This window comes from Canis lupus, chromosome X, assembly GCF_011100685.1.
Source record: "Canis lupus familiaris isolate Mischka breed German Shepherd chromosome X, alternate assembly UU_Cfam_GSD_1.0, whole genome shotgun sequence".
NCBI lineage: Eukaryota > Metazoa > Chordata > Mammalia > Carnivora > Canidae > Canis > Canis lupus.
Genome location: NC_049260.1, coordinates 105,352,050 through 105,379,172, shown reverse-complemented (window position 1 = coordinate 105,379,172; position 27,123 = coordinate 105,352,050). Strand labels below are relative to the sequence as shown.

Below are 27,123 nucleotides of genomic sequence, written 5' to 3'. Positions count from 1 at the left end.
TATTAGCGTTAATTGAACCCATCTTTTTTCTGTTAGAAACTATAATGTTGACTTTTATTTTCAGAGCCCTGTATTGAGCCTCTTTGCTTTGGAGGTTGACAAAGCTCAGCCACCAGGAGTAGGCTGGAAGGGGGTCTGAGCATGGCAGGAAGCAACTGTTGGGGTATCGGGAGTTATATAAATCCTAGTAACCTTTCTTGAGTTGTTATGTCCATCACCCTGGCTTTACTGTGACCCGAGCCTTTGTGAAGATGTGCTGAGTATTGTAAATGCTCTCCTCCTTCTAGATCATCAGTTGAAATGAATCGTTTTATGGTAATAAAATGGAAAAATGCAAGAAAATAATTTCTACCACTCTTGCTCTTTTGACCAGATCTGAAAACAACCCCCAGAAGGCTTTTCTGGGCTCAGGACTCCCACCAGTGTCCAAATGAGATTCAGGCCTCTGGCTCCTCCAGAGGCCTATATATCAGGCCAGTCCATTCTTAGCCTGGAGACAGTATTGAATAATTACTCCACTGCCTGCAAATTTCCTGGCGGAGTCTCCCAAAACTTAGTAGAGACTTAAGATAGACTTGGTTATGAAGAACACTTTAACTTCCTTCGTACCAGGAACATTGCTTTAGAAAAATAAAGAGTATTTTATTTTTACTTGTTTACCATTGGACACCTATTATATAGATATTTTAATATTTCCTTAAGAGCATATCCACTTTTCTCTGGTCTCTGGTGTCTTATTTTGTGTATCCATGTACATCTGAAACAAGATAATAGGCCAGAAATTTTGCTGGGTATTTATGTGTGTGTGTTTATACATCTTTGCATGTATTTATTTGCTTGCTCTCTTCTCTCTGTCTCTGTCTCTCTCTTTTTCTCATGCACACACACACACATTTGTCTTATTGTAGCATGAAAGCCAAAGCAAATAAATAATAAAATATACTAGGATCCACTCCCTCCTGCCTCCACCCCCACCCCATAGTTACCACAATATACAGACAAAGAACAATGAAACCTTCCTCTTCTAGCAGATGTGAGTTTCTCTGACTATATTGTCAGGAGAATTTCCTAGAGCATACAATGCTCTGAGCACCCTGTAATTCTGATCTGCAACTATTAGCCCAAGCCTATATGGAAAGAGGCCATCTCTAGGGTAATGGCATTGTAAATTACAATCAATGCACTCAGTTACGCCCAGAAACCAAAAGATACGTCGTGCTCCAGTGTGCCTTGTAATCAGCACCTTTGAGAATGTAGGTAACAGCATTCTGAACAACAAATGGAAGCTGAATGTGTAAGAAAATGAATGTTGGAATTAAATCATCCTTCTGATAGGAGCAGCACCTTATATGGCAAGCAACTTTTTTTTTTCTAATATCATTTTATTGATTTTTTTTAAACTAAACTGTGGCCTTGTAGCCAAGAATGTCTTTTAAAATCATTTATTGCTCTAATCAGCCTGGCAGAGCCTTTCTGTCATGCTGATAAGGAAATTAAACTTTTCTCATACTGGGTTTACTTGCCTCTGATGCACAGATGCTTTCCTTTTCTTTCAGGGAACTAATTCAGAAGTTGAAATCTTTCATCAGTTTCTACAGTGCTTTGCCTGGCTACGTCTGCAGCCATAGCCCTGTGGCCGAAAACGACACTCTTTGCTGGAATGGACAAGAACTCGTGGAGAGGTAATCTTTTTTTGAATGTTAACTATAGCAGTATCTAAGAAATACTCATTGTATGTTCATCTCAAGGTTAGTCATACCTTCTCTCTGCCTTCATTAATTTCACAAGAAAAACTCTAGAAGAAACGTACATGTGAGCATCTGTGACATGCCAGATGCTACCTATATAACCCATAGCCCTTATAGAATTTACAAAGTTAGAAGCATGTTGAGAAATATGTATTCAGGGACATTTTACAAGATGTAGAGCATAAAACAGCTCTTTTGTTTGTCTTTGGCTTCTTCCATCTCCCTGTTATGTGGACCCTTATTTATTTATTGGTTTGCAGAAATCATATACACACACTAATAGTCATCAATTAGTGAGAGTTAACTACGTATTAAGCACCGTGCTAAGGGCTTGCCTATATTAACTCTTTTTATCCTTACATCAATCCTCAGAAGTAAATGCCATTATTTTCCCCTATTTGATAGATGAAGATAGAGGAAAGAAGAATGGGGAGGGAAAGAAGAATACCATTTCACTGAGCACTGTTGCTGAAATGGTTGATCATTGAGTATTAGTATAATATGCACTAACATTTGTCATCTGTGAAGAATTTTCTCGTCACTGAAAAGGAAATAATATATATTCACGCATTCAGCAAATACTTACCGAGCACCTTCTAAGTGCCGGTCATGTTGAAGTGAAGGAAACAGGCAAAATTTCCTCTCCTCCCAGAGCTTTCTTTAAAGATTTTATTTATTTATTCATAAGAGACACACAGAGAGAGGCAGAGACACAGGCAGAGGGAGAAGCAGGCTCCTCCCAGGGAGCCTGATACAGGACTTGATCCCCTGAGCCAAAGGCAGATGCTCAACTGCTGAGCCACCTAGGCATCCCTAGAGCTTTCATTCTAGTGGGCTGATGGCGCTCCTAATCTCCATTGCTTCACATGTACAAGGCATAGTTTGGGATTAAGTACTGAAATCAGGAGGGTAGAAAGCTTAGGAAACCATGGGGAGTTGATGAACAGGCTTCTGAAACTATTTGTCCAAGTGGTAGCGTCTTGTCGAGGAAAATATAGAAGATACTTGAACTTGATTTCTGAACCTTTTCCTAATGAGTTGCCTAGGGCAAGTGACTTAATCTCTCTGGGCCATGGTTTCCCCACTTAAAAAAGAAAGATGGTTGGATTAGAACCCTTCTAGCTTTGGCAGGCTGTGGGTTTTTTTTTTTCTTACTGGTTCATTCATTCATTCATACTTTTATGTTTTGAGATACTATAGGTTAGGCACCATGCTAGGTGCCAGGGATATGAGGGTGAAGACAGGTGAAGCAGGCAAGTTGCCTGCTTTGAGGAGCTTGCAGTCTAGTGGGAACCAACATCACGGCATGGGATAATTAATCATGATGCCCAATGGAATGAACTAGCAATGTAATGTAATAGACCAGAGGAAGGCTTTGGAGCCAGGTAAACTTGGGTTTGCATCCCAGTTCTGCTACTTATACTGTGGGGCCTTGGGTGGGTCCCTTAATGTAGAAAGTCCCAAGGCCTCTTTTGTAAGGGAAAGGCATCTCACTGGGTTGTTGCCACTATTAAGTGAGGTCATAAACATCAAATCTGTAGCCGACTGGCATATACCGGAACCCCAGTTCATGCTTCTTCTCTTTCTTCACCCTCGACCCCTTCTTTTCCCCACACAAGGCAAACCACATGCCAGAAAACAGCTTGTTTCTCAACTAAGTTGTTTTACTGACCTGGGACAGAGAGAACGAGGTGCTAATGGGATGAGGCGTTGAACTTGCATGGAGATAGACTTCTCTCCAGCAAATGTGAATCAGGCTACAGGGATTAATGGCCCCGTGAATCCACTCCACTCTGGAGAAATAGTATATATTTATTATCCTAAAAGCTCATCAGGTTCTAAGTAGAATCATGAAAATGTACTTAACCTGTTATGAGATTTTTTTAAAATTGTCAGAGAAAAGCAGTTGGTATTTGGCTTTATAAAAAGCAGATGCTGTAAAACAGGTATAAACAATATAATCCTTAAAGAAGAAAATGCCCACAGGTCAAATATGTGGTTCTTGCATGAGCTTCATGAGAAACCATCCCAGTGACTTACCCACTGTGATGCTAATATGGTAAAAAAAAAAAAAAAAAAGAACAATTCCTGAATATTAATTTGTTTTAAGCAGCCTATCTCCTAACCCTGGTCTGTTCTTAAAGAGATGTTAGTTAGCAATGTATTTATTTGCCAATGTATTGATTCATTTATTTATTCATTTAACAAATATTTGAGCATCTACTGTGTATCAAGTGTTAATATGGGTTTCTTTCTTTTTATCATTTTTTTAAAATATTTTATTTATTTATTTATTCATGAGAGACACAGAGAGAGAGAGCAGAGACATAGGCAGAGGGAGAAGCAGGTTCCATGCCCTGAGCCAAAGGCAGACACTCAATAGCTGAGCCACCCAGGCATCCCAATATGGGTTTCTTTATTGTTATGATTGTGAAACGTAAATGTTATAACCCTGCCGGACATACCTTCTATTGTTCTTCAAGAAAAACAAAATCAGATGATCCAGTTTTAGTTAATTCAAAAGAATTTCTTCCTAGGCCTATGTTTTTTGAATTAGTGGAATTGACTGATTGATTTGTAGGATTTTTTAAATGTTTTTTTTTATTATTATTCATTAGAGACACAGAGAGAGGTAGGCAGAGACACAGGCAGAGGGAGAAGCAGGCTCCACGCAGGGAGCCCGTCGCGGGACTCAGTCCTGGGTCCCCAGGATCACGCCCCGGGCCGAAGGCGGCGCTAAATCACTGAGCCACCCGGGCTGCCCGATTTGTGGGATTTTTTTTAAAGATTTCACTTATTTATTCATAAGAGACACAGAGAGAGAGAGGCAGAGACACAGGCAGAGGGAGAAAAGCAGGCTCCATGCAGGGAGCCCAAAGTGGGAGTTGATCCCAGGACTTCAGGATCATGCCCTGGGCTGAAGGCAAATGCTAAACCACTAAGCCACCCGGGCGGCCCAGATTTTTTTTTTTAATTGAATTTTGCTCACATAAACTACTTCACGCTCAGGATGCTATCATGAAGTATGTTGCCCAAGAACCAAGATAGTCCTCCCCTATCAAATGGTGGAATCCAAAGCCTGCTAAATTTGAATGAGTCGAAAAATTAGCCAAATGCACTTTGATGCCATTAAAATAATTCTGTTAACTGAAGGTTTTTTTTTAGCTTTCTTATTTATTAGAGAGAGAGAGAGAGAGAGAGACAGGCAGAGGGAGAAGCAGGCTCCATGCAGGGAGAGAGAGAGAGAGAGAGAGAGAGACAGGCAGAGGGAGAAGCAGGCTCCATGCAGGGAGCGTGACATGGGACTCGATCCTAGGTCTCCAGGATCACCCCTGGTCTGAAGATGGCACTAAACCACTGAGCCACTGGGGCTGCCCTAACTGAAGTTTTTTTTGTTTAATTTGCTGGCTCTAAAGATCTCAGGGTATCAAACAAAATAATAAAATAAAATGAATGGTATAGTATAGAGAAGAGCTATTATTTCAAACCCATAATTCTATTTCTGAAAAATCCATTGTTTTAAAACAGCTTTTATTGTTGATATGTGCTATCCAGGGAGGGAGAAAGAGAAGGAAGGAAGGAAGGAAGGAAGGAAGGAAGGAAGGAAGGAAGGAAGGAAGGAAGGAAGGAAACAAACAACATATTTGTAGATGGTATAAGGGTACTGTAATCCAGGAAGCAACTCTTCCTTGGTTAGTAACCTCAGGTTATAATTAACCTATACTTAAATTACTGACCTAATGTGATGATGGGCCTAGGGAATAGTGTCAACCCAGATTTTTTAAAAAATTACTCAGAAATATACATTCAATAATATGCAGTTCTGTAGCCTGAGGGCATGTGTGCCCTCGACTTGTACCATTTGTAAAGATTAGCTTCACACTGCACATCTCATCTATAGTAAAACCTCTTTCCAGAGCTTTTCATTGAATTCCTCATTTCATTCAGTCTTAAGTAACAGTTGTCACTTCATATTGTCAAATCAGGTGTAACCTTGTTATCTTTATAGGTTGGGTTTGTATTCTTTTCCAATATTTTACTTTTAGTCAAGAAAACTTAAGAAAATCAAGGATCCCAAAAGGAAACAAAACTTGTCAATGGAGATACCTGATTAAAAGGAAAATATTGATGCTAAGGAAAACATGGATCAATATCCATGATAGCTGGGTTGTCAGAGCCATTTATACCCTCCCTCTATGAATGTACATACAGACCACTCAACTTTTCAAGAGTTTGACAAGTCATTGCCTCTCTAAATATGGTCGTATTTCACATCCATTCAATTGTTAGCTCTTAGGAAACCCATCAATTGAAATATGAATGAAGAGAATGTTTTCATGGATCTAGTCTGAGGGAGTACCACATAAGCCTATCATTTGTCCTTCTGACCTCCCCACCCCAACCCTACTGGCCATCTTGGCTTGAGATAAACATTGCCTCCGGGATTTAGCTGAGAAATCTTAGAATTAACGAAGTTGGCTCCTGTGAGGCATACTCTTTCATCTGAGCTCCCATGTATCCTACAGGCAAAGATTTCCTACAGTTGCCAAAGGCGCAAGGAAGATCCTCCATCTTTTACCTTTGTGGAACTACAGAGAATTTCAATTAGGGCATTCCTGATAGCAAGAGAAACATAAAGGATCTCATGGAGTAAATTAACACTGGGCTTATCAACAGCTAAACAGGTTTTGCCTGCACTGGTGCTGAAGATACCTGTATGTAGAGTGAGCAGTTTAGTGAATACATCCCCATACCCCCTCCTTATACCCCCCTTTCAGGACTGTTAGGCCAAACATATGGATCACGGACTAAAATTTTCATTCTTCTTCTGGATGGTTTGATACCATCTGGAAGTTAAGCCCCATTTTACTGTCAAGTCATGTTTATCTTTAAGTTAGCATAACAGGAACTACTTAAATTAAATTTATACATGTGCAAAAACTGCTAGTTAGAAAAAAAGTGCTATCTCTTCTTGACATTTGGCATCTGATAATTCAGGTTCATTCAACAAAGACTGAGCACTTCTTATATACCGGGCCCAGTGGGGCAGAGTGATAAGTAGAATCCAGTGCCTGACCCGGCTGAGGAGTTTACAATTTAATGAGAAGAAAGGAGAAATAATCAGCCAGTGTCCTTCCCCACAAGTACAGGGAGACTTCCCTTCAGAGGCATCAAAGAAGAAAAGCAGAGGCTCTACTTATCCATATCAAGCGTGTGTGTGTTATTGAGGTGAAATTCACATAACAGAAGATCAACCATTCTAAGGTATATAATTCGGTGGCATTTTGCACATTTGTGGTATTATATAATCACCACCCCTGCCTAGTTTTAAGACATTTACATGTCTCCAAAAAGAGATCTTGTACTCAGCAGTCATTCCCTACTTACCTGCCTCCCCCAGCCTCTGGCAACTGAGAATCTGCTTCCTGTCTCTATAGATTTACCTATGCTGGATGTCCAATATAAATAGACTCATTGACTTAGCATAATGGGGTTTTTTGTTGTTTTTTTGTTTTGTTTTATTTTTAGCATAATGTTTTTAAGGTTCATCCAAGTTGTAGCATGGATCAGTACTTCGCTCCTTTTTATGGCCAAATAATATTTCATTGTCTAGATGTAGCACATTTTGTTTATCCATTCATCAGATTTCTACCCGTGTTCACCTGAGCCCTGAGCAACTACTGCTCTGTCAGGCCCCACCTACCACCCCTGGATTCTGTGTGGTTCCCCCTTAACCTTAAGAACAGGGCAGCCAAACCTCCAGGCCTTCCAGCCCCAACATCTTTGACCACAACCTAAAGGCTAGCCTTTCCCTCACGTCTCCTGCTCCTTATACCCTTTTGCAGTTCTCCCGAGTCTTTGTTCTAGGCTCCATGTGTATGGCCAACTAGCCCCTCTTACAATCGGCACACCTCCCATAGGGTTTGATGCTTCCCTGGTGACTTTGAAGCTTATTGGTTCTGTATACACAAGGGCTTGTACTTTGTGGCACAATGCTTTAGCTCCCTTTGTTACTCGGTCCTGGCTGGTCTTGCTCCTTGTCATGTTGCTAGGCTGGTTGGGCCTGGATCTAGATGTCAGTTCCAGAATACTGCTGTTAGCTGCTTGGCAGTTCTACTTAGCCGCCACCACTGCTGCTCCTGCTGCTGCTGCTTCTTTAAAAACATTTTTATTTATTTATTTGTGACAGGCAGAGATATAGGCAGAGGGAGAAGCAGGCTCCCTGTGGGGAGTCCAATGCAGGACTCGATCCCAGGACCGTGGGATCACAACCTGAGCCAAAGGCAGATGTTCAACTGCTGAGCCACCCAGGCACCCCTCTACTTAGTCACTTCTGCCCATTATGAATCAGAATACCCATTTGGTATTTTGTCAGGCTGACTCTGGGACTCTGAGTGGAGTGCATGAGATTCCTGGCACTAGAGAATAAACTCAACTGAAGGTGACTCCTCTCCCTCCTATGTGATCGTACCTCCCCTTTCACCTGAGAAATTATATCCACACATCCCTCCCACCGTGAATTCTCCTTTATTTCCTCCCAATCACACATGTCTTCCAATGTTCATAATGCCTCTTCAGAATTTCTCTGCTTAGTTGGAAAGTCAGAAGCAGGAAATATGCAAAGCAATGATCTTAGTTCTTGAGAAGTTTTGCTCTTGTCTCAAGACCTATCGGATATTGCAGAAAAGAGAGAGAAGGAGACAATTTTTCTCTCTCTTCTGCTGGGTTGGAGGTATAGACCATGGTATATCAACCAGTGGAAGTGAACACAAGATCACTTGATACCCAATTCCTGACATATGCAATAGAAATTTAAAAATGAGAGCAACAGGAGCGCTTGGGTGGCCCAGTTGGTGGAGCATGTGATTCCTAATCTCAGGGTTGTGGATTTGAGCCCCACACTGGGTGTAGAGATGACTTAAAAAAAATAATCTCAAAAATGAGAGCAAGAAAATGACTTATTTTGCCCCTACAATCTAGGAAAGGTGAGGGGGAATAGTTGATTGTTTTCATAATGCACTTATTTTAAGAACACTATGTTTTGAGAACTTCGATAGTGAGGGACCAGTTTCTAGCACTAACAAGTCTTTCACTGGTGTGCAGAACAAAATGGGAAGAACTTCAGAACCTTTGGTTTGATGGCGAAGGAATTAGGAGAAGATGAGACCTATATGCCACAGTGTACACATGGACAGACACACAAAAACACATGCACAGCTCACTGCAATCACATCGAACAGGCCAGTGATATACAGCAGTTGCTTGTCTATAGCTCCCATGCCCTCATACTAAAATAGGTTATATGTTATTTGGGCTTTGCTTGTTTGTTTTTGAGGTTCCTCTGTTGGCTTTTCTCTAAATGGCTTGAGGCCGTGTACATAGAATTTTATTTTATTTTTTTTAAAGATTTTATTTATTTATTCATGATAGTCACCCAGAGAGAGAGACAGAGAGGCAGAGACACAGGCAGAGGGAGAAGCAGGCTCCATGCAGGGAGCCCGACGTGGGATTCTATCCTGGGTCTCCAGGATTGCGCCCCGGGCCAAAGGCAGGCGCCAAACCGCTGCGCCACCCAGGGATCCCAGAATTTTATTTTTTGAACAAGATTTTCTTTTTAAGTCATCCCTACACCCACTGTGGGGCTTGAACCCACAAGCCTGAGATGCAGAGTCACACACTCTGCCAACCGAGCCAGCCGGGTACCCCCAGACAACTTTAAATGTGGGATAGCCAACAGAAATACCAGTGGGGATGGGTATATATGACAGAACACAGAGCCAGGAGGAAAGGGGCACAGGAAAGAAAGTAAACAACAATGGATAGCAGACATAATATTCAAAGGCCTTGAGTCAGATCCTAAAGTCATTCAATTCCTAGTCTGTGTAGATACAAGCCAGACTAAGGTCACGCTGAAGCCAAGGTTCAGTGGCACTTCTTAGCAGCCCGTCAGGATGGTTTGAGAGTTGGAAGCTGAAGTAATGTCTTCAGCATCCCAGCTCTTTCTTTTTGCAGTTACTTCTTCACTTGGCCCCTAACCCACAGGAAGCTCTGCTTGCAAAAAGCTGGCAAGAGGGGAGAATATTGCTCTTATCAATGCCTAGCACTACAGTTCTTAGTTCCCCCTGAGACATTTTTGGATTTCATTGCTGCTTTAGTTTTCCTGGAAGCAGGAACATGACACTTGACTCTTTCTGACTTGGGGAACTGCCATGTTTGCCTAAGTGTGTGCCCTTAGAATAAAGGGACTAAGGTACCTACTGCGTGCTCGTCTGGCAGTTTATATCTTCTACTTTAATTCAGGTAAGTCAAGATTGTTCGTGGAGAGGCTTGGGAGGAAAAAAATGGATCCTGTAGAAAATGACTTAATTTGGCATAGTGGGAAATATGGCAGCTAAAGATATTTTTTTAATCCTGGTAAGGTGAGACAGATAAGTTTGGAGTGTACCCCCATGTAATAATCCCTCTAAGAGCTTAGACTGGCATATTTTCTCATCAGAGCTTTATCTCAAAAGTAGTGTTTACTGACAGGTATTTTTCAGGACCTACTCTATGGCAGTACATGACATTTATCCCTTAAGATTATGGTGTTGCATACAGTAGCTTTACCTTCAGAATTGAGTGAGAAAAACCCAGCTTATCCCACTGACTGACAGCTTAATATGGTGTGCCACATTTGAGATAGGCTGTACTTTACTACTGCCATGTCTGAAGTAGTAGGAGATGTTTTCATGGCTCAATATTGATGTCTGTCACCACCTGTTGAAGGCTCATGGCTTATTACTATAAACAGATTGTGTCCAATTCATACTTATGCCAGCCCCTCCTGTGCCAAATTGGATCATTTCATTATATGGAGGGTATTTGGGAGCCTTCAAGGCCAGTCTTCGAATATCCATATCCTTAACAGATGAGTAACACCTCACAACCTCCCTTTGAAATGTGATTCTAATGGTGGGTAAAGCTTATCTCCTCTTTCCTCTTATGATCATGACTCAATGCACCAGAGCTCTTTCAGCCCAGAAGGCTTAGGAGATGTCTCCATGAAGGACTATAACTGCTTTTAATAAATTTTAACTTAGGGGCACCTGGGTGGCTCAGTCAGTTGGACATCTGCCTTTGGCTTGGGTTGTGATCTCGGGGTCCTGGGATCAAGTCCCACATCAGGCTCCCTGCTCAGTGGGGCAGGGGGTCTGCTTCTCCCTCTGCCTCTAACCCTCTTCCATTCTTATGCTCTCTGTCTCAAATGAATAGATAAAATCTTTTTAAAAATGCTTTCAAGTGTTTTTTCTTTAAAAATCAACATACTAGAGCTTTTATGCTCTTTAAATATTATGCTTCCCTCAAAGCAAGTGCACTGGGAGATCATAGACTGATTATATGGGTGCCACCAGTCCTCAAAACATTCTTCTACACCTTCTTTGGGAAAAGCCTTGAGGGCATAGAGCATTGTGGTCTACAAGTTGTTGGTTCTCAGCCAGTTGAGCTGGCTTCTGTGGTGCAGGCTGAGGATTATAATAAGAAGACCCTGAGAGGTTAGCAAACATGAGGCAGGTGACTGGTGCATCTTGGGAAGAGAGCAGTCTTTAGAATGATACAGATGGAGATGTTATTTATTTTTTAAATTTAAATTCAATGAATTAACATACAGTGTATTATTAGTTTCAGAGGTAAAGTTCAATAATTCATCAGTTGCATACAACACCCAGTGCTCATTCTATCACATGCCCTCCTTCATGCCCATCACCCAGTTACCCCATCCCCCAACAACCTCCCCCTCCAGGGAGCCTCACTTTGCTTCCTAGAGTTAAGAGTCTCTTATGGTTTGTTTCTCTCTGATTTCATCTTACTTTATTTTTCCCTCCCTTCCTCTATGATCCTCTGTTTTGTTTCTTAAATTCCACATATGAGTGAAATCATATGATAATTGTCTTTCTCTGATTGACTTATTTCGCTTAGCATAATATCCCCTGTTCCATCAGATGGAGATTTTAATCTTGGTTCAGACACTGTGTGCTTTAGGCCAGTCATTAGACATCAAGTTCTGGTAGCAGATTTTAAGATGAGGATGACACTTACTCTGCAGCATTGTTGCAAAGATCTGTTCTGGCATGCAGGCACTGAATAAATGATAGCCTTGCTGATGTTATCACATCATTATAGTTGGTTGGGTAGGCCAGGTATATGTCCAGAGCAAGGGTGAAGAAATGTAGGCCATTCTTCCTGTAAAAGTAAACTGGATCTGGGGGAAATATCTACAAGTCTTTTGGAAGCAAACTATTGAATGGGGTAGCTGATCAAACATGTTCATACTTCTGATAGTCACTAAGTATCAAAGAAAACAGACTTTTGAGACTTGGTGGTGTGAAGAACAGGGAAAGGTCTGTCAGGAAAGCCTCACTTTGGAGCCTCCCACCAATGGGCCTGCTCTTAGACCCCTCTGGCTCCTTCAACATTGTGACTGTCGTGGTGGTAGTGATTCTTGCCCCCCTGCAGGCCACAAAGTGACTAGCAGGTGCTACTTCTTTACCACCTCTGGCCTCAGTTCTTCCCCCAGCATATGAGCTCCTATTGGCCTCTTTGAAAGAAGCTCAGCTCTCCATGTTTTGTCCTTTCCTCATATACTTATGCAAAGGCAAAATATTATTTGAGTTTCCAATGACTTTTACTGATAGACATACAGCCAAACCATTGGAGGTTAGCAAAAAGCACACAGAGGCAAATTTCAACATTGCATGGCAATCATAAGACCCGACGTAGTCGTGTATAAGTGCATAACTTTGGAATCAGCAAGCCTGGGTTTGATTTCTGTTGTAGCATGCACCAGCTCTTTCTCTTCCCTGAGTCACTGTTCCCCATCTGTACAATAGAGTTGATCATTTCTACCTTAGCAGATTATTGAGAGGATTCAAAGAGATAGCAAGTATGGTGCCTGAACACAGTAGGCCCTTAAGAAACAGGTAGCCACTATTTCTGTTGTTCAATAAAAGAAGCCTATAAAAAGGCCCTTGCAATTCTTCACTGGAAGATAGATGGAGCTAGGCCTGATTTTCACTCTCTTCAATGACCCATTTCTTAATTCTTCAGGAAGACAGCTTTATCCATTCCCTCTCGTTTTTAACTTATTTCCTCTCCTTTCTGCAAAAACAAAACAAAACAAACTCCATCTTTGGTCCTACTTGGTGGGCATTCTAGTCCACTGGGGATCAAGTGAAACGTATTTCATCTAAGGATATGTGCTGGGCTGGCTTTCCTCCCTTCACATTGTGTTTTATAGCAAATATGGCTTAAAGAGCTTCTCCTAGGATTTCTTAATCGTGATCAACACAGGGAATCTTCCTCAATGACTTACATTAGAAACCAGGACGGGTCTAGTTGCAGGTCAGTTCAAGTTGCCCAAGGCTCTAATGTCTTTTCTGTCACCCTTGGCTTAACCTTAGCAGAAAAGGAGAGAGATCATTAAAATCAATTGCGATTTCCCAATTTCTCAAGCCAATGAATTTCATTCTTTTATGTGAGTGTGGCTTTGATCCTTGGGTTTGTCGCCTTTATAGTGAAATTTCATTTCCCCCGTGAAGGAAACCTTTTAATTGGTGGCTCCGGTGTCACAAGGGCTTCCTACTCTTTGCCCTATCATATTTTAGTGATCCCCATATCAGATGGTCTTAAAAACCACCCAAACCATGAACTCTGGCCTGGTTTGAGCCACTCATTTGCATAGCTTTGGGCCCAGAGCTGGGATGAATCTCTGTTCAACAGGAGACAGACTAAGCTGCCCTCACCCAAGGTTGGGGTATACCAGCTTTGGATTGGAGGGACATGTTAGAGGGGTTGTGCTACACAAGAACTCAGGTTGAAAACTTAATCTCCAAATACTACTAGATAGGACTAAGGCAAGGACCATTCTAGAAGGGGCCAGAAAAAGGGCTGTTGAACTGGCTTACTCCTACTTATCCTTAACTCAATGGCATCTCTCCTGAAGAGGCTGGATCCTCCTGCCTCATGCCCAAGTCTGGGTTCAGGACCCCTCAGCACCTGGGTGCTCCTCTAGCATGGCCCCAGTTACCCCGTTTTTGGAGCTTTCATACGTCTGCCATTTTCTGCCAGCTCCTTCTACCTGCATATCTTCATGCTTAGTTGGCCCTGCCATACAGTAACCTCTCCAAACATGTTTATTGAATTCAGTGGCTGAACCGAAGAACATACTTGGGGCTAACCAAACCTGAGTACCAGATCTGGCTTCCCCGTGGGATCACCATGCAAGTCGGTGGGTGGGTGGGTTGCTTCAACTCTTGTGTTTTGTCTTCTCCTGTGAAATGGTGAAATTAATGCCTCCTCCTTACAACCTCTCCACAAGGTTGCTATGAGCCTCCAGTACAAAAATGCATTTGAAATATCTTTGAAAATTATGAAGTGCCCTGCATTTACTAGGTATTGATGTAGAAAAGTAGACCAGATATGGAGGGAAGTTCTGCCCTGAATAAATGGAACAGAGTTTTGGCTAATGAACACAGCACTACTGGGCTCTCTTTACAAATGCTTCAGCAGATTCCTGGGTGTCTCTCTATGCATCTTGCCAGAAATATTACTTTTTAATTTTTTTCTTTAAGCAAATCCACCCATCCACAGATTATATTTGTAAACAAGTCAGTCCATGGTGCTGAAGAAACTGGTTGGCCCTGCATAAAGAAACACTTTGAGGGATTGGTAGCATATGTTTAAATTAATGAAGTCTAAGTGACAGACCATTTTAAAATAAATGTAGTCTTATTACTTTCAAACACATGTAATAATAGCACTGGGAATAGGACTTGGAGAAAGATAGCCTGCTTCAGAGAATCAAAGCAAACAAATAATCAGTGATAATGACCCTATTACAGGGTGAAGGTCCTGCTAAAGACCATCATCCTCAAATTGGCTAACGTTCCCCTGGTAAAATCCATTTATTTAAGAAGGGCTTCCTCCTCCCCCATAGATATGAGGAAAGTCCCATTAAAAATCACCACACATGAAGCACCCAGGTGGCTCAGTTAGCTAAGCATCTGACTCTTGATTTCAGCTCAGGTCATGATCTCAGAGTCGTTAGATCAAGCCCCACATTGGGCTTCACTCTTGGCACAGAATCTGCTTGAGATTCTCCCCCTGCTCCTCTCTCTGTATGTGCTCTCTCTCTTTCTCTCTCCCTCACTCTAAAATAATAAAGTCTTTTTAAAAATCACTACATATGGCTTCTGAGTACCCCGGCTTTTCCAAATACCAGGAGATGACATCTAGCAGCAGTGCTCTGCACTCCAGCTGTAACAAATAGTAGTCCCAAAGAGCAAACACCCCGTGGCCTCTACAGGGATCAACTTGTCCCAGTTTGCACGAGACTTCTCCTTTGGGGTACAGAAGGTTCGGAGTCCTCTGTCCTACACAAAGCGAGACAGTTGGTCATCTACTGGCCCCTGTGCTTCTAGCAGCCACTAAGCATGCACTCAGTGGGTTTCCTTTGGAGGGATAAAGGTGGGCTGGGGGAACCACAGCTCACCCATTCTGTTGGTTTTTCTGCCTTCACTTTTGAACTTCTCTTACAATTTCCTCCCTGAAACATGTTGATCACATGCCCGTCCCCAGTCCTATCTAAGGCTGTAGCAAAAATTCAAAGGAGGACTGAAACAGTAGAGGTGGTTAATAATAATAGCTAGAATGTCTATGGTGCTTCCCATGTGCCAGGCACTGGGCTACACACCTTGTATGCATGAACTGAGTTATCTCACAGTAGCCTTTTGAGCTAGACATTATGATTACTGATGAGGTTAAGTAACTAACCCAAAGCTACAGCACTAGAGAGATGAGATCCAGACTCAGGTAGTGTGTGCCTCTCTGTCCATGACACTGCCTTGCCTATCCAGTGCTTGGCCTCTCTCCTTCTTGGGACCAAAGCATCCTACCTTCTTTCTGCTTTCACTGGAAATCCTCACCTAGGCTTGCTTTTCCCTCTAGTCTACCTGGAATGGGTGTTCTGTCCAGCTTTTCCCTGGCTTGTGCTGCTAAATCCTGTCCTTTTCTTGGTCTTTCCCTGGTCCAAGCCAGCTAATGTAGGAGTACCATTCCTGCCTTTTACTGGGCTTCTCTGCTTTCAGATCCACTCAAGGCTGTAAGGTGGCATCCCCTGGGAGAAAGCTGATGACCATCACCTGCCTCCAAGGCTAGCCCTCCACTCAATCTCCTCTACACAAATGGCACCTATTATAGAGTCATTGCCTGGTTACATTTTCATGATCATACATTAATAGTTTTATGCCTAATTAGCTGTCTTAGGCATCTAAGCTTATATATGTTGCATAAGTATCCCCTATGAAGTTCTGGAGCCCGTGTAAGAAAAGACCCTCTTAGCCCTAGGCTGGATGTCCAGCCTGGGTCCTAGGTCTACCATGAACTGGTGCACAACTTTGGACAAGTCACTGCCCTTCAGCTTTTTCTTTTATTTATAAAATGAAGGAGTTGGACAAAATGACCTTGGAAGTTCTTTCCAGCTCTAAGAGGCCATAAGATCCTATGACAAGGATATTTGAGGGGGAAGGGAGTCCGAAAGGAGGAGGAATGCCATAAAGCTGCCTCCATGCCTGGGACTTTCCAGTTCTTTCCCTGATGGCTTCCCAAACAGACCAAAGTGAAAATGCTTCAAAGGGACCCTCAGGGTATAATCACTCTCCTTAGGATGGCAATGAACTCTTCCTTTGACTCCTCCAGGTATCTGTGGGGCTGCAGGGGAGCAGGTGGATTGGCTGTTTGAGATGTTGTCAGAGTTGTTCTGAGTTTCTGATATTGGAGAGTTTGAGGTGAAATTCATAAAATTAAACCTTAAAGAAAATGTCTCCCCCATAGCACCACATAACCCCAAAGGGGCTTCTGAGGCAAAAGAAATGGAATTCAGTGTCTGTTGCTCCAAATGATATTTGACACAACCACCTGGAATTGAAATTAGAAGCCCTCTAACCACAGAGATATATCAGCAAGGGGAGAGCTATATCTAGAGAAGTGCCCAGGGCTGAAGGGCAGGTAAGAACAGAGGAATACAAAGTGGCTAAGCAAACCAGCAGGAGGGAGACCATCTTCACTCTCTCTGAGACACTCCGGGCTAGAGAGCTAGGCTGAGTTTTGACCTAGTTGTCCTTGTGTGCATTGCTGTGAGCTTTTATTAAGTATTTATGTAGCAATTTTATATTTCACCAAGTGCTTTACAGTCACTTTTATTTGGCTTAGTAAAGTTTTCCTGGAATGCCATCTACTTTATGGTCAGAAGAGTCACCTCTTGTTTGCTTGGCACCTCTACACACACAGCCTCACACAATGGGCCACTTGTTCCAGCAGGGGAGCAGGTGCAAATAGTCGAGGAGCTGGGGGAACCTGCAGCTGTGGGGGCAGACAGAGTGGGGGTGGTTTACACTTTGGTTTACCTTTCCCTTCCTCTGTGATTGTTTGGTTTTATTTTATCGCTGGCAACCAGAGAGCAGCAGTGCCCAGCTCGGATCTGCCGAGGGCACAGCTGTTCTGATAGTCAGACACTGGCAAACAGTAGGCCCCTTTCCCTGTGCTAGGTGGTTCTGGTCTGGTTTCTCTGCCCATGTCCACCAACACCACTGGCTTCCACCAAGCATACTGTGGACTTTGCTTTCTCCTGCCACCTCAGGGCTCTGCCTGCAGCCTGGATTCGGGGGCTCTGGGAATGCTTTTTAAGGGAAGAATATGGCAGACATAGCCATTCCACTCTCTGCAGACAAGGCTTTTCAGTGTCCTTGGGCAAGTCTGACACAGAATCACCTTATTCTTGCGGGTTCCTGCGGCCTCCCAGCAGCACCCTCCGCCAGCACCCTGGGTGTCATCATGGAGGTTGGAGTGTGTGTAGGTAGAGCTGCATACTCTCGGGCACAGATTTGCTGGGGAATCCAACACAGTCACTAGTCAAATATTTCATTTTCTGAGGACTAGGTTTGCCAAAGCCAAAAGCAGGATCAGGTCCAAGAAGTTCAGATTAGAGATTAGTGGGCCAGAACGTTGGAAAATTCGGGACCTCCAACTACCAGGATTCCGTGGCTGAGCGCGGGACTACATAGATGCTTAATAGGGAAGTGTCAAGTAGACAGCACTTGCATTCTGTTACTGATGGAAGATGGCAAATCCTTTCTCTGACCCCTAGAACTGAGAACCTAGAATCTTTGTCACATTTGAAACTTTTTTTTAAAGTGTCTCTAGGGACACCTGAGTGGCTCAGTCAGTTAAGTGGCTGCCTTTAGCTCGGGTCATGATCCCAGAGTGCTGGGATGGAGTCCCATGTCGGGTTCCCTGCTCAGCAAGGAGTCTGCTTCTCCCTGTCCCTCTAACCTCCCCACCCCTGCTTGTTCTGGCTCGCTTTCTCTCTTTCCCTGTCTCAAATGAATAAATAAAATCTTCAAAAAAATAAAAGTAATCTCTACACCCAGAATGGGGTTCAAACCCGAGATCAAGAGTCTCATGTTCTACTGACCAAGCCAGCCAGGTGCCCCAGAAACTCTTTCAAAGTCATTGATTGCTTTGACCATAGTAAATATATTTTAAAGATTTTTAAATAATTTATGTATTGGAGAGAGAGGAGAAAGAGAGAGAGCATGAGTAGGGACAGGGGCAGAGAGAGAAGCAGACTCCCTGCTGAGCAGGGAGCCCAACTCAGGACTCGATCCCAGGACCCCAAGACCATGACCTGAGCCAAAGGCAGATGCTTAACCAGCTTAGACACTCAGGTACCCCTGACCATAGTAAATAACATCACAGGTATGTCAGAAGATGTGTTTTCACAGCAGTAAAATTGCATTAATTCAGACTCAGAGGTGGGCTAAAGTTTATACTCTTAGGAGAATTGATATTGCTAGCAGGTGTGTGTGATGGATGGGCCTGTTGTGGGCATCCACTGACTGGTCATTGGGGGTGGGACAGAGGCCAGAAGAAGTGGCACTTGGGCTATGGGAACTCACCTGTCTGGCTGGCCCAGGTGGGAAGTGACCCACCACCTGAATAATGATATTCTCTGGGGCATAGGGAAGGAACCCTGCCTTTCTCCAGGTAGGCACTGGTTTCCAAATGGTGCCATCTAGGGGGTGGGACACAGTGGCCGGTTTTCCTGGCCAGGTTCAGACAAGTCCAGTGTAAGGCAAGATTCTCAGGCAGTGGCTGCAGATTTGGGGGTTGGGGGAGGCCCCTGAGGGGAAGCAGCTGACAAGAGCTGGGCAGAGTAGGTTAGAGTCTCCATCATACAAGCTGAGCTTTGGGTGAGGCATTCAGTCTCAGTTCAGTTCAACAGACATTTATTGACTGCCTACTATATACCAGGCACAGGGTGAAGCAGAAGACAGACTCAGAGATGAACACAAACAAGGAAAGCAGGACAGAGTTGGGGTTGCACAGCCCAGGGAAACCTAGCTGACAAGAGGAAGTCATGATGGAACATCTGAGGTTTGCTCCCCAAACAAGAAAGAGTGGTTTTGAGGAGCAAGACTAATGATGGGCCAGTCAATGAAGTGATCCCCTTCCTGCCTGTGTCACCACTGGCTCAGAAACCTGGTAGGTCTGATCCTGTACATGGAAGGCTTTGAGGCCCGTACACACAAGTATGGCTCAGACAAGAGGACCTGACAGTGTGACAGAGACAGGAATGGCGAGCTTTCCTGTCAGGTGTATCGGTAGTACCTACTCATGTGAACACAGTGTGTCCCCCATCAGAATCTTTGGTGGGTCATTGAATAAAGTTCAGTGGGGCATCCAAAGCCACCCGAGGAGGCTTTCCTCTGTTACTACATTTGCTCGTGGCACCACACGAGGAAAGAAGAGAAGTTTACCTTTTCCCCTAACTCAGACATGCCTGGCCTCAAACCAGCTAGTGAAGGGTGAATGTAGCTTGACTTTGAGGGTCCTAGTCTTCATTTTGCCAAGCGCTGCACTGAAGAGTGGATGTTTATCATGGGCCCTGTGGGGACCTGAGACAGACGAAGCAGTGTTCTCAAGAGAGAGAGAGCGATCTGGAAAAGCATGTGGGTGTTTTTAGGAGCCATCTAATTTATGACTTGTGACACCTCAGCCAAGTAGAGCAGACAATTTGGGATCACAGAGAGGAGGGATGTGAAATGGAGGGGGTGGAGGGGGGTTGGAGACAGGTGAGTGGATCAAGCTTTTGACATCCCAAGTTGCTCACCTCCCTGAGCCTCGGGAAATGTCATCAGCAGATGACAATTCATTTTGAACCATTTGAAATCCTGTCTGTCTGTCTCCTCCACCCTCCCCCCAGAGGCCCTGTCCCCTAGTAGCTTCATGAGAGGACATCTCTGCCCAAGGGCTCCCTTTAGCCAGGGCCACACACTTAGCTGCACACCTGTCATGCTGAATCACAATATGAAGGGGAGATTTGGGTGCTATTCTGCCAGGTCTCTTCAGCATGGGGGTGAGTGGATTTGAAGCTTCCTCTGACTACTCATTACAAGTGTCTTCATCGTCCCTCCAGAAATCCGTTCTGAATTACATTTATGACACACCCAACTGCACATCTGTGCTCTTACGTGATAATAGCTGCTGACAGCTCGAGGTGCTGGGCACTGTTTTAAAAGCACATGGCCTATGTTATCCCAAGTTACCAGCATTCAGGCTGTCTATGCTCAAAACAAGGCACGGGGTATCATCCCCATTTTACAGATGAGGAAACTCAAGCCCAGTGGGGTTTCATTATTTGTCAAAAGGCACACAGTACATGGTGGAAACCAGCTTGTGAACCTGTGTCTTGACTACAAGGCTGGTGCCTTTTTCCACGGCATGGCTCCGCTCTTCTAAAGGGTGTCATGTATTTGTTGTCTTGGGAAATTGCGTACACTAAGCTGAATTTCATCTCCTAAAACTACTTACTGATCACTATTCTGAACTTCACTTGCTTTGCTGCAATGTGGGCATGTGTTATTGATGTATGTGATCTGTCCTCCAACTCCTCCCTTGGCTCTTCTGTTTGGGGAAGAGTTCCAGGTTCCGTGTAGGTCACACCAGCAGTGATGCTTGGCCTCTTCTGGGCCCCAGTCTGCCCATCTGTAAAAGAAGGGCATGGGACTAAATGATTCGAGGGTTTTTTCCAACTCTGATATTCATTCCCATGAGTTAAAATCTAACCTAAAAAAAAACGACTAACTGAAAAACAGGTAAAGATCATTTCCTTTTGGCTTGACTCCCACGGGACAAGAAAACATCTGGTTTTCTGGGCTAGTTCTCTGGTCCAGAAGGAGTTGATAAATGAGTTTGGGGTGATTGAATAATAAATCTCTACTGTACATGGTGTTCTGTTCCAGCCCCACCTCCGGTTCCTGGGCTTCTGAATTACATATTTCATTCTGGTTTTGTAAGAGTGAATCTGGGTCAAAGTCCTCTCCTTCTTGATATGTCCTACCTCAAGGACACCCCCACCCCAACAGGAGAACCCTTAGCCAGTACCTCCCGCCCTGGCCTGGCATCCAAACTGCCAGTGGTCGGGCGCAAAGCCCAGAAGGCACTTCTCACCAAGCCTTCCCACACCCTGGGCTCTGCCTGGCCGTTGATCTCACTTTGGCTTCCTTATTGACTTTTCTCTCTCCTTACCTCCAGGTTCCTCTGCAGAGTTTGCTTCCTTAGACAAACGTTCAGGGGATGCCAGCATCCATCCGCCTTTGCTCTCTACATTCCCTTCTCTGTGGGGGGCTGCTCCCCACAGCCAGACTCTTCTCCCTGTGGCGGGTGATTTTCAACTTCTCACGCTTTCCTAGCCATCTGGAAAATATTCTTGGCTTCTTTAGGTTTAAATGACTTCTTGAGTATATTCCAAGACCGATCTTTTATCCCCCCCCACCTCACAGGGCGCTCTGAAACTAGGTAAAAAAACAGATTCTAATACAAATATTCCGTTGTATAGCTAATGCCCACTAAATGAGATAGAAATGGATTTCCATCTCTCTAGTTTTTTCTCTAGCTTTTACTTCCTGTCTGTTGAAATGTATTGGTAATTAGCTTCTGAAAGGCCGTTGTTTGGGAACAGAGGGGCTTCTTGGAGTATGGTGGGATATATGTTTCTGGCACTCTCCTGGTTGAAATTTGCTTTCAGGTGGTACTGTTGTGCTGACAAAATACGGAAAACATTTTCCTTTAAACATGCGTATAAATAAATAAGCAAATTTTTGCTATCTTTATTAAATGCATTTACCAGACTCAACTATTTTCACCTTTGCTTTATTTTTCTGTTCATTTATGAACATTGAAACTGCCTCTTGGATAGAAAGAAGAACATTTTTTCTAGGCCTCTTAACAAGACGGTTTTTCTACCCTGTGTTCTAGTTTGTTTTTAAAGCTATTTATACTCTTTCAATTATCCCATTTTTTCCACAGTGATTACTGTGGCTGGAGCACTTTTCAAAGAAACTAGCTGATAAATCAGGGGCTCCATGCAATACTGCAGCATTTCCATAAGATGGCGCTCTGAGAATGTGAGCTCTGTAACTAACTGACTTGCAGCTCTCCGTATAACCTGGCAGCAAATTAAACTTTTGTAAAATCACATATTTGGGGGTGAGGGGGGCGTTAGCCCTTCTAAGACTTACTCTCAAACACTTGCCATCATTCTAATGCCCAACGGAAGAAGGAAAGTGAACTCTCTAGCAGCCCCCTACCTTGTATCCATGCTAGCAATGTTTGAAATCAGCAGTGTGCATTTAAGGGACCTTTTAAAGAATGGAATTTCTTCTAAAAGGGGGGGATTGTGATACTAACAGCTCCAACTCGTGCTGTTAGATAAGCCCCTCTCTGGGTCTCAGTTTCTTCTCCTACCGAGTGGATTGGACAAGATGATCTCTTAAGGGTGCTTCCGTTTCCAGCAATTTCTACATTTGAATTCATTGATTTCTTTCCACTACACCATTACTGCGTTGGCCAGCACAGAAATGGGAAGAAAAGATTGCCCATTTTACGCTTGTTTGACTCTATTCCTCTTCTACAAGTGCTCTCTTTGCTTCAACTGTCCCAAGACAAGCATGCCCAGATGTCCTGTTTTAATTAGGTTCCTTTTCTCTTTATGGCTTTTGCACCGGTACCCCCCTCCTCCCCCATCCTTGACCAATCTGCCTGAACAGAAGCATGTCCCCCTTTTCACTTCACAAATAGGGGTTTCTTGGCATTATGGCATTCATTTTTGTGCTAAGCAGACACCAAAGTGGATGGGCAAAGGCAAAGACACTGCACATAATACTTAAAGATGCCGCTTCTTAGGTCACACATCACATGTCCAGTTAAGAAAACTTGAGATTCCAGAGATAGGAATTTCTCTCTATTCATTTTCTCTCCTCCACTGGCCAGTGTTTATTGCCAGAACCATGTCAAAGCTTTAGGAAAGAAGCAGAATTCCTGAGAGAGGACAATTAATCTAATTAGAGGTGACTGTCGCTAAGTAGATAACTCATCATTAATATCCTCCATGGCCAGCAGTGTCCACGTTCCTGATGCTCTGGCCAGTCTGTGGATGAGGGTCGTGCTGTGATGGCTTGTCCTCATTCAGAGCCTCTCATGCACCATACATGTCAGTGGCATAGAGAGAGCTGAATTAATTAATGCAAAAGCTACAGAGACACCCCTAACCGAGTCCCTCTGGGCTTGAAGCCCAGAGCATGCATGTTACATAAAATTCCCTGGGGGGCACATCACATCTGCCACATTGCTATAGCCAAGGTGACAAGGCAGAAAGGCATTAGACACAACATTCTCCTGTGTTCATTCTCTCTCCTATTGTCCTTAGAGATTTCAAATCGCCTTTGGTGCTTGTCTAATGGCGTGGTGGTTGTGGTCGCGGTGGATTATTGATTCCTCTGACCCTAGTACCATATCTCCCAAGAATGCAAATATTTCACCTAATAGCAGTACTGTTGGATCTGTGTTTGGGAGAAGAAACTCCACACACAGGACTCTCACCTGGAGGTTTCAGAGGGCAAGCCCAGGAATCTGCTGAGTAGGTGAGAACTGCCATTGGGTGTGCTGTGCTGAGTTTGGTGACCACTACAGGGACCTTATGAGTCACCTCACATAGTGGAGCAGTGTGGTGAGGAACTGGCAAATACCTAGACGGCATGGACGATTTCTTAAGGAAGCAATAGCAGCGTAGCAGTTCAGAACAGAGGCAGCTAGGGGCACCTCACTGGTTCAGTGGATGGAACATGTGACTCTTGATCTCTGGGTTGTGAGTTTGAGCCCCAGGTGGTGTGTAGAGATGACAAAAATAAAATCTTTTTTTTTTTAATTTTTATTTATTTATGATAGTCACAGAGAGAGAGAGAGGCAGACATAGGCAGAGGGAGAAGCAGGCTCCATGCACCAGGAGCCCGACGTGGGATTCGATCCCGGGTCTCCAGGATCGCGCCCTGGGCCAAAGGCAGGCGCTAAACCGCTGCGCCACCCAGGGATCCCCGACAAAAATAAAATCTTAAAAAAAAAGAACACAGGTAGCTAGAAATAGACTCACAAGATTTCTAACCCCAGCTTTGCTATCAACTAGCTGTGTGATTTTGGGCAAGTGACTTGAATTCTCTGTGCTTATTTCCTCATCTGTTAAAAAAGTGGCTGATAATAATAGTGCCTATCTCATTGGGAGGTTCGGAGGAGTCAATGAGATGCTGTATGGTGGTTTTTGTTTTTGTTTTTTTCCTTAGTGCTTTATTTTTTTTTTTAAAGATTTTATTTATTTATTCATGATAGTCACAGAGAGAGAGAGAGAGGCAGAGACACAGGCAGAGGGAGAAGCAGGCTCCATGCACCGGAGCCCGATGTGGGATTCGATCCCGGGTCTCCAGGATCGCGCCCTGGGCCAAAGGCAGGCGCCAAACCGCTGCGCCACCCAGGGATCCCCTCCTTAGTGCTTTAAACGGTATCTGGTACAGAGAAACACTCAATACTGACAGCTCTTGTTATTGTAAGTACTGGGTAGTACAAAAGAGAACTAACCAAGCCTCTGCCTTCAAAGATCTTACAGATTTTATGGGCTGGCGAATGAAATGTACATAAGAGGAGCACAAGCAACTTGTGGCCACTCCCCACAACACCATTATACACAAGGGCCACAGGTCAGGATGCATCAGGGTGGTTCGAGGAGGCCCTCGGTTGCTTTCAGGAAAGGGCTCTAGGCAACCTACAGGGAAGGCGAGGAAGACCTTGAATAACCTACTTACCTCCTTTTGAGAGAAGCTGCTCATAAAAATGTGCATTCATAATCACAGCCTCACTGATATGCTCTTTTTTAAAAAAATATTTTATTTATTTGTTCATGAGAGACACACAGAGAGAGAGAGAGAGGGAGAGACACAGGCAGAGGGAGAAGTAGGCTCCATGCAGGGAGCCTGATGTGGGACTCGATCTCGGGTCTCCAAGGTCATGCCCTAGGCCAAAGGCAGCGCCAAACCGCCAAACCGCTGAGCCACCCAGGGATCCCCTGATATGTTCTTTGAAATGAGCAAGTTGGAGTCACCTTACTGAAGAGTATGAAACATATAGGCTGTGTTTAACCTCATGAAGCAGAGTTTGTGACCTGATAATAAGCATCTGAGGTGTGAAGGTGACCCAGGGTGATTATGTCTATTGCATTCTGTCATAAAACACCATTAAGCTAGGCTGTTAGTGATGGCCACCATAACTCTTACCAAGAAGGATTTCCCATCGGCCCTGACATATGTATAGGAGTTAGCCCTGCTTTTAATTTGTCTTTTTTTTCCTTTGGTTTTCTCTTTTGCCTTTAAGAAAATTAACTACTCTATAAAACTTCACTCATTAAATATTAAATTATTATAAAGATTTAAAAATTGGGGCACCTGGGGGGCTCGGTTAAGCATCTATCTTCGGCTCAGGTCATGATCTCAGGGTCCTGGAATCAAGCCCCATGTCAGGCTCCTGGCTCAGCAAGAAGTCTGCCTCTCTCTTTCCTCTGTCCCTCCCCCCATTCATGCTTTCTCTCTCTCTCTCTCCCCCCCCAAATAAATTAATAAAATCTTTTAAAAATTTACAAGATATGGGAGAACATAAAATTAAGAGTTTCCCCAACGTCAGGAGCCTACTTCTCAACCTCTCTCTCTGTGCCTCTCATGAATAAATAAATAAAATCTTAGGGAAGCCCAGGTGGCTCAGTGGTTTAGCACTGCCTTCAGTTCAGGGCATGATCCTGGAGACCCGGGATCTAGTTCCACGTCAGGCTCCCTGCGTGGAGCCTTCTTCTCCCTCTGCTTGGGTCTCTGCCTCTCTCTCTTTCTGTGTCTCTCATGAATAAATAAATAAATATATATTTTTTAAAAATCTTAAAGATAGAGTTCCCCAACATCTCTTCTTGCTCACCAGAGTGAGCTATTACCATTTCTTAAAAATTTTCTGTGTCTGTCTGAACATATATAAAGTACAGGAGAGTTGTGCATATGCAGACCCATTTTTACCCCAAATGGAATCACACTGTATGTTCTTAAGCACTACTTGTATCTGCAACTGTGTATCTTGGATTTGGCTTCATGTCAATGCATATAGATTGACTTCATCCTTTTAACGTCTGCATAATATTCCATTTAGCACTTGTGGCTTTTAAGGGCCCATTCTGTATTCTGTCTGGCTAAGGAGAACAGAGTAGAGAGGTGGGAAACAGAAAAGATCAGGGGCATGGGGAAGGTATTGAGACACCTAAAGGGAGAGTACAAGAACACTGAGTTTTAAAACAGTGCCATGAAATTTTAGCAGCCATGGGAATCAGTTGGATCAGTACTTTTGGTTATTGCTTTGTGGAATACATAAAATAAAGGCAAGTTTTAGGTCGAAGCCACAGGCCAGCTCTTCCTAACACTTCTGTAACCAGAAACCATGCTTAATTTACTAAAGTCCTTTGAGGATTTAAATAGCACATGTATAGAGTGGAACAGTGGATGCTATTTCAACTTTCAAAAAGTTTGGCAAGCTTTTCGACCCAAAGCTGTTTTTAAAAAATTGAGTCACCATGGGATTGGAGAGCAGTGTTTTGTCCTGGCTCCTGATCCGTGGCTTGGAGATAAGAAGCAAAAAAATAGAGCGAAAGGGACACTTTTCCAAATGGCAAAAAAAAAAAAAATATAGAAGGGCCACAAGGGATCAGCTGTGGGACTAATTTGATTTAATACTTATAGGTGATTTGGAAGACGGAGTATAGGGCAAAATCGCTATGTTGGCAGATGTCTTTACACTATTCCAATGAGGATCATAAACTTCAGGAAGATGTTTGTTTTGTAGGAGCAGGCATAGAAGTGACCAGCGAGCTTCAATATGAATAAGCCCATGGAAATGTCTCTGGGGACACATTCCTGAAGTTCATTTC

General features: G+C 43.6%; 1 protein-coding gene across 1 annotated transcript in view; it reads left to right on the top strand.

Moving 5' to 3' along the window:
* The window catches only part of GPC3 (glypican 3), a 440,745-nt gene that overhangs the window by 295,946 nt on the left and 117,676 nt on the right, over positions 1-27,123 (top strand). The window contains exon 5 of the mRNA XM_038586609.1: positions 1,557-1,682. Coding sequence (XP_038442537.1) covers positions 1,557-1,682 — 126 coding nt within the window. The remainder of the gene's footprint in view (positions 1-1,556; positions 1,683-27,123) is intronic.